Below are 10,259 nucleotides of genomic sequence, written 5' to 3'. Positions count from 1 at the left end.
TTAATTGATAAATAGACAATAAATGACTGAAGAACCCAGGATTTGATTTTAATTTATAATTTACAAATTGGTTAATGTCTGAAAACTTTGTTTTTGCGGATACGACGTCCTGTCGCATCCGCAGGTCTCCTGTGCAGGGCAGACGAGTGCATTAAGAAGTGGTAGTTTTGGGAAAAGTAAAGGGGATTAGAAGGTATTTACCAGCATAAAATGCGTCCAAACGTGGATCATTAGCCGACGCTTTGGACACGTTGTGGGGCTGGCGCGAGCCGCATCGCATGTGTGCGCTCGAGCAGCATCAACAGTTGTGTCGACGGCAAAGGCAGGTGATCGAAAAACGCAAAAACGAGCTCTCGCCTTTCGCCAGAAGCCGTGACGAGACGCTTTTGTTCCGTTTCAGGTATTGACATGGGCAAGTATTCTTAAAGTGGGGACTCGGCTTTCTGGAGGGGGCACCTGGACGACCAATAACGCCCCAACCTATGATGTCATCGGAGGAGGAGACAGAGTTTGGCTTGTACACAGATAAGCTCTTGAAGAAAACTAAAAGAACCAGACAACGCGTGGACGCCGGCGAGCCGCGTAACTCGTACTCTTCGATCCCGAACTTCAGTTCGCGTCCGAATTTTCTTGGTAGCAGTGGAAATTTATACGGCGCCATTTTCACCCAACACCAACAGTTCGGTCTCTTCGGACCGGGGTTTGCACCCGCAAAAATGCTGAACGAGCTTCTGGCCCGCCAAAAGTCGGAGAGCGGAGGCGAAAGTGAGGACTCGGTGATTCGGTGTGACGGCAGTCCTCCTTCGGGGGAGGCTCTCGCGCATCACATGCTGCGAGACATCCTGCAGGGGCGCAAGCACGAGCTGCTCGCCCTTGAGCACGACATGCGCAACGCCCAGGACCACATCATTAACAACAACAACAACGATCCAAAGGTTAGTCCCGAGCGGAATGAAGCTGCGGACGCCGCTGTCGCTATGAAGGAGTGTCTAGCTGAAGCTGGAGTGGACAATCGGCAGCAAGCCGAGCTGATGGAGGACGCGATTAATGGAATGGAAACCAACTCGCTGCCCTCGCCCAAAGTGGAGCCGGCCNGAAGCCGGAGGATGCCAAGAAGGCGCGAGTGGAGAACATCGTGTCGGGCATGAGGTCCAGTCCGGCCCCCCCGCAGGTGAACGGCTGCAAGAAGCGAAAACTCTACCAACCGCAACAGCACGACAGCAACGCCGACCGATATATCGACGACGAGGAGGAGGAAACCGAACCCATCAAGCAAAAGCGGGTGGAGAAAAACCTGCTCAAGTCGCAGCTGAGAACCATGCAGGAGCAGCTGGCTGAGATGCAGCAGAAGTACATGCAGTTGTGCACCAGAGTGGAGCAAGGCTCGGAGGAGAGCCAGGAGATCGAGGAGATCCCCAGTGACAGTGAGCACAGCCCCAAGCGATCGCCTGCGGCCTCCCCTGTGACCACCACGTCCCCTCCAACCCCCACTCAAGTGACACCCTCTCTAGTGCAAGAGGTAAGCAAGATGAAGCTGGGACCGCCAGGCCCCCACGGGCCGTTCCACAACGGCCTGCTGCACGCGCCCCATCACATGAACAACGCAGCCGCCATGTACTTGGGCCACAAGCTGCTGATGGAGCAGGAAGCCCGGATGGCCAAAGAGGCGGCCGCTGCGGCGATGAGCAACGAGGTGCAGCAGCAGGCGCAACAGCCGCAGCCCATGCAGCAGAGCACGCCCAAGTCGGAGCATGTCTCCGAACGGCTGCAGCTGATGCGAAACATTACGACGCCCACAGGGAGCGACCTCGAAGGGCTGGCCGATGTGCTCAAAACGGAAATCTCCGCCTCGCTATCCAACTTAATCGACTCGATCCTCTCGAGGTTCGTGCACCAGAAACGGTGCAAGCAGCAGGACGCGGCCAACGCGGCCGAGCAGCTCAACAAAGACCTGCTGATGGCGTCCCAGCTGCTGGACAGGAAATCGCCGCGGACGAAAGTGGCGGAGCGGTCGCAAGCGCCGCCGCCCCCCAACCAAAATCACATGGTAAATGGAAATGCGGGCCCCCATTTAATGCCCGTTCATAGTATGCACAGTTCGATGCCCAAATCGTCAGATCATCATATTCGACCTCCAATGTTTCAGCCCCCAAAGCCGCCCCACGGCATTAGTCAGGCGCCTCTTTATGGCATGAACCATCCGTTTTGTGTACAGAAACAGGATACTCCCGAACAGAACGAGGCGCTTAGCTTGGTGGTGGCACCGAAGAAGAAACGCCATAAGGTAAGAGTCTTTGCTTCTTCTGAGCACCCGCTTTGAGGTTGGCGGTACTCAAGGCTTCAGCGTCACAGAATTGCCGCCAACCTTAAAGCGAACGTGCATATTGAAAAGGGCCCCAGTGAAAACAGTTTTAATAAATAATTCAGGATTTTCTGCCCTTCAAGGTGACGGACACCCGGATCACGCCACGCACCGTGAGCCGAATCCTGGGACAAGACGGGGGCATGGGGATGTCCCCCGCCTCCATGGATCAAAGTGGCGGCAGCGCCCCTACATGCCCCTCTCCACGGCCTCCCCCATATCACCAGCCGCCACCGATGTTACCAGTCTCCCTTCCTACGTCGGTGGCGATCCCCAATCCAGGCCTGCACGAATCGCAGGTTTTCTCACCCTACAGCCCCTTCTTCCATGGACCAAGCCATGGCCACCACATGGCAATGCAGGTCAGTAACTTTGATTCGAAAAACATACCAAACTTAATTTTAACTTTAATGGGAGAATTTTAAATCTAAGCCAAATTTTCGGGGGTAATTGCACAAGTGCTTCAAAATTACCGATAATTTTGCATGAAAGCTTGTTGTCTAAAAGCTGCATGAGTTTCTTTTCATATTGTGGCGAAAACGCCCGACTCCGAAGGAGGAGGGCTTTTTCCTTCCCATATGAAAATAAACGAATGCATTTTTTACAAGACAACAAGCTCGAATGCAAAATTATCTGTTTATTTTGATGCACGATGTTTATTAAATATAATTTGAATATCTTAGGTCTAATTCAACATGAAAAGACACCTGTGAAATATTTTTCGTAAACAACGCAATTATCGTTGATTGATAATTGCACACTGTGCAATTACCGCTGAAATTTTTCGATAATTGCACACTTCAAACGGTGACAGATTATCATACGAAGGAAATATTCTAGTTAATCAACCTCATACTCACTGGGCCTGGGTAACTCAGTGAATCTTTAGGGTTGGCGCAGTGCTGCGCAACCCTAAACCCCTCTAAACTAACCGTGAACGGAACTTTGGAAAACCCATTTCATCTTCGAATTTGGCACGCAAACTAAATAATTGTATTCAGTGTTTTACCGATAGTAATTAGGAGTATCTTGAAAAAACAACCAGAGCCAAAGTTATTTTGCAAAATTCGCCGCCCTCACCGCTCTAAAGATTTGTAAAGTTCCTTTAATTTTTCAGGTAATTCCAGTTTAAACAAAGTTTCTATTAAACAATGGCTTCTACGCAAAAATCGCATTATTTTTTAGCTTTACTTAAAATACTGACAATCTCCAGGTATTTTATATGAAAAATTATAAGATACATTTTTTTGGAACACTCGCCTCCTTAACCGCTTTGCAAACATTTTTGGCAAACTTTTTGCAGCTTCAAATTATGGACAAACTCGTAAAAATTATTTCTGGATGTTTTTCCAAAAATATTTCCCCGAACAGAAAAGCGAAAGTTTATAATAATTTCTGTATTTGGTAAACCGTTGGAAACTGAGGTTCCTTCACTTTTAGGGCAATATTTCTAAACAACTCTGTCTCTAAACAGAAAAACCCCGTTTTTCACAGCGTTTTACTGTAAATTACTGGCAAACTGAATCTTTTATGCAAAAAAAATTAAGATATCGGTTTTACAAGAAAACTCGTCGACTTTCGTTGGACTCAGTTCTGTTACAGAATTATAAGATAATTTTTTTGGAACACTCGCCTTCTTAACCGCTTTGCAAAGTTGTTTGGAAAATTTTTTGCAGCTTAGAATTATTGAGAAAACCGTAATAATTATTTCTGGGTGTTTTGTCAAAAATATTTTCCCAAACTGAAAAAGCGGAAGTCTATAATAATGCATGTATTTGGAAAACTGTTGAAAACTGAGGTTCCTTCACTTTTAGGGCAATATTTTTAAACAACTTTGTCTCTAAACAGAAAAACCGCGTTTTTCCCAACGTTTTACTGTAAATTACTGGCGAACTGAATCTTTTATGCAAAAAAATTAAGAGAAAACTCGTCGACTTTCTTTGGGCTCACTTTTGTGACTGGGAGAATCTAGATTACTCTTTTTTAGTTGTTTGAACAAAGTAGTAAAACGTTACTCAGAAAAAATGGCTTTTTTATAGATGTGCAATTTCCAGTCTCGGGTCTCGCACAGCTTCAATAAATAACTCATTAACCGATGAGTTATAACTCGTTGACTCAGACTGCGGCAACAACTCAATAGTGCAACTTAACACAGTGTTACCCAAGCCTAATACTCACTTTTACAGTATTTTCTTATGTGTTTACTTATGAAAATTTTCTAAGGAATCCTTATACACACTACCAACAGAGCAAATGATGCAAGTTCGAACGTGAGCAAATGTTTCAAGACGTCGGCAATAAAAAAGTGGCTTTTGTTTTTACGCCGATCGAATTCCCGTTTTTCAATAGTTAAAGATTCTGGCATCAACAAAAAACGCAAAAAACTGCATTCGTACTTGGTTTCCTTTAGATGATCTGTGCGAATCTAAAGAATAATCTGGTTCATAAATGGAAAATATGTGTGATTTCTGATCAAGTCTGTGTCAAATAGTGCAAGACTCCAGCCGCTAAAACTTTGGATATGAACCAGAAATTTTTTAAATAAGCATGGGTTATTTAATTGGAAAATGTGCAAATAATTAAGGACAAATAAAGTGTCGGTCAAATCAGTGGAATCGGATAAATTTGAAACAATTACGAGCGACTTGTTGACACTGTGCGTTGCGTACAATAAATATGAAAATTAAATATTCGCCCATATATATTTTTGCGACAAATTATTTATTTTATATTGTTTTATAATGCAATTCCCAATTCACTTTTGCACATTAATATCGCGCTATTTAAATAATATTTATTTCATTGATATCAGCCAGTTTTAAAAATCATTTTCTGGTATAAATATCGCCACTTTCGCTTTCGACCCAATTTCCAATGTCGGACGATTCGAATGGAATCCGTTGTTGTACGATGAAAGCGAAAGTTTCATATTTTTATTATTTCATTAACTATTTGGTGTTTGATGCTTGGCCGGAATTTGGTGATTTCGCAGGGAATGAGGGTGTTTTCGTCTGTTTCCAGGCCTCCTCCTCACCACCTCGCATGCACAAAATGGAGAGAGAGTCGCCCCCAGTTCATCACCCGCCCACGCTGTTGCATCCCGCCCTTTTGGCGGCCGCCCAGCACGGCGGCTCGCCCGACTACTCGCACATGCGAGCGCCTTCCGGTGGCCTCAACATGGACAATGGCGACCGCAACTCGGACTGCAACTCGGGAGACATCTCATACGACGGAATGCAACCTACTATATCCTTTTTATGCAAAGCTGACTACGCTAAAAATTACCATACTTCTTCTCAGCATGTACGTTAAGTATTGACTTTTGTTTCTATTATTGGCCCGTCGCAGTGAAGCATCATTTCTAATTTAATCTTATTCGGTTCTAACGTGTGTGGGTCTTCCTATTGAAACCGCACCCTTAAGTGTCGGTCGCGGGTTAAGTTTTATCGACATGGAATCCTTTATCGGGGAATCCGTACGAAGTTGCACAACTGACTGAATTACACTTACATGCGATCAACTAGCTGGATTTTATAACTTAAAAACTTCGCCGGACCATTCTCTACTATTAGGGCGTAATAACGCATCAAATGTCCGGCATTAAGCATTCACAAAGAGCGCTTTCTTTGGCGCTGAAAGCTGCCGACATCTGACGTCGAAACTTTCCCAACAGCTCCTCCCATTCAATTGAAGAAAAAATACCGTGAGACTCGCCACGTGAAAAATATTAAAGAAAATTCAACCACAAATTATCCTTTGATGAAGGAATTAGAAATGATGCCTCAATGTCGGGTTAAACTCCTCCAGCTGAACCGAACGAAACTGGCTCAAATCAAATGGTGGCCGGCAAAATCGCCCGATTCGGGTCCACTGCTGGACTTGCACAATGCCAGTTTCCGACGGTTCCAAACAATGTAGTTTAGTACAACGATCTTTTCTCTTTCCACTTTAGCCAAATATTTCCTTAACTCCTGATCACTCGTCGACATTAACGCCGATGCACCTGCGAAAAGCGAAACTGATGTTCTTTTGGGTGCGGTATCCGAGCTCGGCTGTTCTCAAGATGTATTTTCCCGACATCAAGTTCAACAAGAACAACACGGCCCAACTGGTGAAATGGTTCTCCAATTTTCGGTGAGTTTTTGCCGATTATTTTTGCTTTTAAGTTGCTGCTTGCAGAGCAAGTTGAAAATTGTTTCTGGCAAGAGTGCGGTTGTGTCTAGAAGTGCACTTTTGGATTCCCAATTTTCTAAGGTGCCTAAATTCAGGATTTAACGCTATTCGAAAAGAGCTATTCGCAAACCAAATAATCTTATTCAGTGTTTTACCGATAGTAATTAGGAGTATCTTGAAAAAACAACCAGAGCAAAAGTTATTTTGCAAAATTCGCCGCCCTCACCGCTCTAAAGATTTGTAAAGTTCTTTTAATTTTTCAGGTAATTCCAGTTTAAACAAAGTTTCCATTAAACAATGGTTTCTACGCAAAAATCGCATTATTTTTTAGCTTTACTTAAAATACTGACAATCTCCAGGTATTTTGTATGAAAAATTATAAGATACATTTTTTTGGAACACTCGCCTCCTTAACCGCTTTGCAAACATTTTTGGCAAACGTTTTGCAGCTTCAAATTATGGACAAACTCGTAAAAATTATTTCTGGATGTTTTTCCAAAAATATTTCCCCGAACAGAAAAGCGAAAGTTTATAATAATTTATGCATTTGGAAAACTGTTGGAAACTGAGGTTCCTTCACTTTTAGGGCAATATTTTTAAACAACTCTGYCTCTAAACAGAAAAAYCGCGTTTTTCCCAAMGTTTTACTGTAAATTACTGGCAAACTGAATCTTTTATGCAAAAAAAATTAAGGTATCGGTAGAAGTGCATTTTTGGATTCCCAATTTTCTAAGGTGCCTAAATTCACGATTTAACGCTATTCGAAAAGAGCTTTCAGAGTTCTAAGAGTATCTACCTATCTTCTATGAAGTGTAATAAGCTCAGCTTGCTTCGAGCAGACGATGCATTTGCGTGGCAGCGATTATTTTTGGGCTATACTAGAATAAAGAATAAACTGCTCTATAAAAAACGAAAAAAAATAAAATTAATATTAAAATTAAGTTATAAGAAACTAGAGAATTAATTAATAGAATTTCACCTAATAAGTTTAAAGAAGGAGGAGCAGCTATACTAGAAGAACATAGTAAAAATCATAATAAAGATAAGTTAAGTAAAATAAACCTGAACATCTTAAACCATGAGCCAATATTAAAGCCCCTCAAACTCCTCAAGATCTCATAGTTAAAATACCTCTTAAAACTAAACCTATATGAGAAACAGAAGAATAAGCAATTAATATTTTTATATCACTTTGACGTAAACATACTAAAGAAATAAATACACCTCTCATTAAAGAAATAATAATAATAAATAAATTTATATAATCATCTACTAATATAGACAATTTTATAACTCGAAATGTGCTGAGTCGACAAGTCCCAAATTAATTTTGACCAAACTGTTTTTCAGACTTATTCAATATTTGAATTGATTTGAATTTCAAATTTCAAGTCGCTACTTGCGTAGTATTATGAGTAAATATTTTTTACAACATAGTGAAGAGCTTTTTCTTGCATAAAATTTACTAAGGCCCCAAAAATCGGAGACCAAAGCCATTGATATGAAATTTCCCGGATTGTTGGGGTCAAGTATCGGCTATGAGTGAGGCAAATTTCAGGTCGCTACCTGCTCCAGATTATGAATTTTTAACGTTTATGTTTACTAAATTGGCAAAAATGAGAATTCTGCAACATTCCAATGAAATTTTAAGTCGCTGCAGGCTAAAGCATCGTCTATAAACTGTGACAATTTCAAGTTATTAGCTGGTCAGAGTGGGAAGGTAGCGACGTTTCAAGCTGCGGAAGCAATTGGGCAAAAACTCTTGTTTTAGACTCCGTTTTCCAAGCCACAAAAAATCAGATTTTATTGCGATTTAAATGAAATTTGCACACTTTATAGAGTTATGTATGTGCTACCCTGCCAGTAAATTTCTAGATTCTACTTTTTTTAGTTCGCAAGTTACGATTTTTTAAAACATAAGGTGCAGTTTCGAATGTGGGATTTGAATACACTTTTCAGAATCTTGGCGATCGGTTGCATACATTTCAAGTCGTCACTTACTACCGATAAGAAATTAGGACTGTCTCAATCATAAGGTGCTGATTCCATCTTCCATAACTTCTAGTCAATTGTGTCATTTAAAGTTCCATGGTCTAATAATCGGTCTTTTCACAGTTCATCCATTTTTTTAATTTATTCAAACCGTTCCCAAGGGTTGCCTTTTGGAATTTTTGAGCCAACTGATTAATTACACTGTGCAAAAAAAGGAAATCAGCTACATGTGCACTTCAAACAACACGATAAAAACTTTTCCGGCAGTTTTCATTTGAAAAGCTGCAAACAAACGGGCCCTATATGGAAACAAGCAAATGAAAGTCCTGCTTTGTTCCATGAACTGCCGTAATAAGCACGCATGTTTATGTTCAGCTCCGGGCAAAAGAGCATCATCCTGCAACCGCAAGGTCTAATAGTTTAATGGACTTCTTTTAGACGTGGATTTTTCATTATTTTCCCTTTTAACAACGGTTTCATTGAGCCCCGTGCCTGTTTGCACAAACGTCTTGAAGCTAAAACACCTTTTCATTGATTGACGATCCAAGATTGTATAAACAGATGGTTGGGGTGCCGAAACCTGGTAATTTGGCGGTAAAGTTCGTTAAAGACGCGTGCCTTATGCGCTAAGACGTTGAGGGAACGTCTTTGAGACGCTCTGGGAAGGCAAACGGATAAGGGAGGGCAAATCAAAAAGGCAGCTGACGAGATCTTTTGTTCGAATTTAACGTCTTTTGCCCTTAAGGAAACGGTTACGGGTGCTTTACCTGTGGGAACTTTGTGTCAAGGCCGCGGACTAGAAGAGGGTCGAAATTGCCCTTTAAGAAACTGGTTAATCGGTGAGATCGTTCGAATTATTTTCCTGCGTAATTTGAGTTAAATATCCCCAAATATGGTTATCGGTGCCATATGTGGATAACAGTAAAGGCGGAGATAACGAGATTGTGCCAACCTGTACGTTCTTTTGATCTGCTAAACAACAGAAAGTGGCAAAGTGCCTCAAATAACTTTTATATTCTTTAGCAGGAAAACTGCGTGTGCACAAGTAGGCAAACATGGACGTATCGATTCCCTTATCTTATCGAGGATAATTAAGCCATCTGTTCATCCACACACAAAAAAACGGCTTGCGCTTGGGGTTTAAGAATTGATCGGTGATTGTTTCCATCGCCTGGCTTTTATACTTTTTCACCTATTTTATCGGTGGAAAACCTCCTGGTTTGGACATTATAAGCGTTTCCAATTAATCTGAGCCAAATTTACTAAGGCGGCAAAAATCAGGATTTTGACTGGATTTTATGGAACTTTCAGCATCTTTAGAGACAACTGTTTTTTTAAATTGGTGAAAACTTCCAGTTGCTCCGTGTTTTTGTTTAGGAGATGTAAATTTTGGAAGGACTGAGCGCAAAAAAAGTCCCATTGAGAAACCGGTTTTCAATAAGCTGGCAAACGTCAGGATTTTGGAGCTTTTTGACGAAACTTTTAGAATCAATCGTATCGGGTGTCGTTTGCAGATGCTGAAAATTGTTATTGCCCATTTGCTCTCGATTACATGTTATGAATGGTTAAAGTTAGCACGCGGTTGTCTAAAAGCGTTCATTTTTGAACTACCCTGTTCTATGGCGCAAAAATTCAGGATTTGTGGTGCTTTTGATAAAATATTTAGGCTTTTGAGACTGAAGCGTCTTCTATAAGTTGAAAAAATCGCTAGTTGCTGCTTGCTCTAGATGTG

General features: G+C 41.9%; 1 protein-coding gene across 1 annotated transcript in view; it reads left to right on the top strand.

The window, feature by feature from the left end:
- Positions 1-6,496, top strand: part of LOC125502794 (homeobox protein prospero-like) — a gene marked incomplete at its 3' end in the record, with an annotated part of 10,048 nt that extends 3,552 nt beyond the window's left edge. Inside the window, 2 exon segments of the mRNA XM_048662078.1 lie at positions 5,384-5,665; positions 6,315-6,496. Of these exon segments, the coding sequence (XP_048518035.1) occupies positions 5,384-5,665; positions 6,315-6,496 (464 nt within the window).
- Positions 6,497-10,259: the final 3,763 nt, after the last annotated feature.

Source organism: Dendroctonus ponderosae, unplaced genomic scaffold (genome assembly GCF_020466585.1).
Source record: "Dendroctonus ponderosae isolate FM_Combo_2020 unplaced genomic scaffold, Dpon_F_20191213v2 Dpon_F_20191213_10, whole genome shotgun sequence".
In the NCBI taxonomy this organism is placed as follows: Eukaryota; Metazoa; Arthropoda; class Insecta; order Coleoptera; family Curculionidae; genus Dendroctonus; species Dendroctonus ponderosae.
The sequence above is the reverse complement of the archived record's forward strand: the minus strand, read 5'-3'. Positions and strand labels throughout refer to the sequence as shown.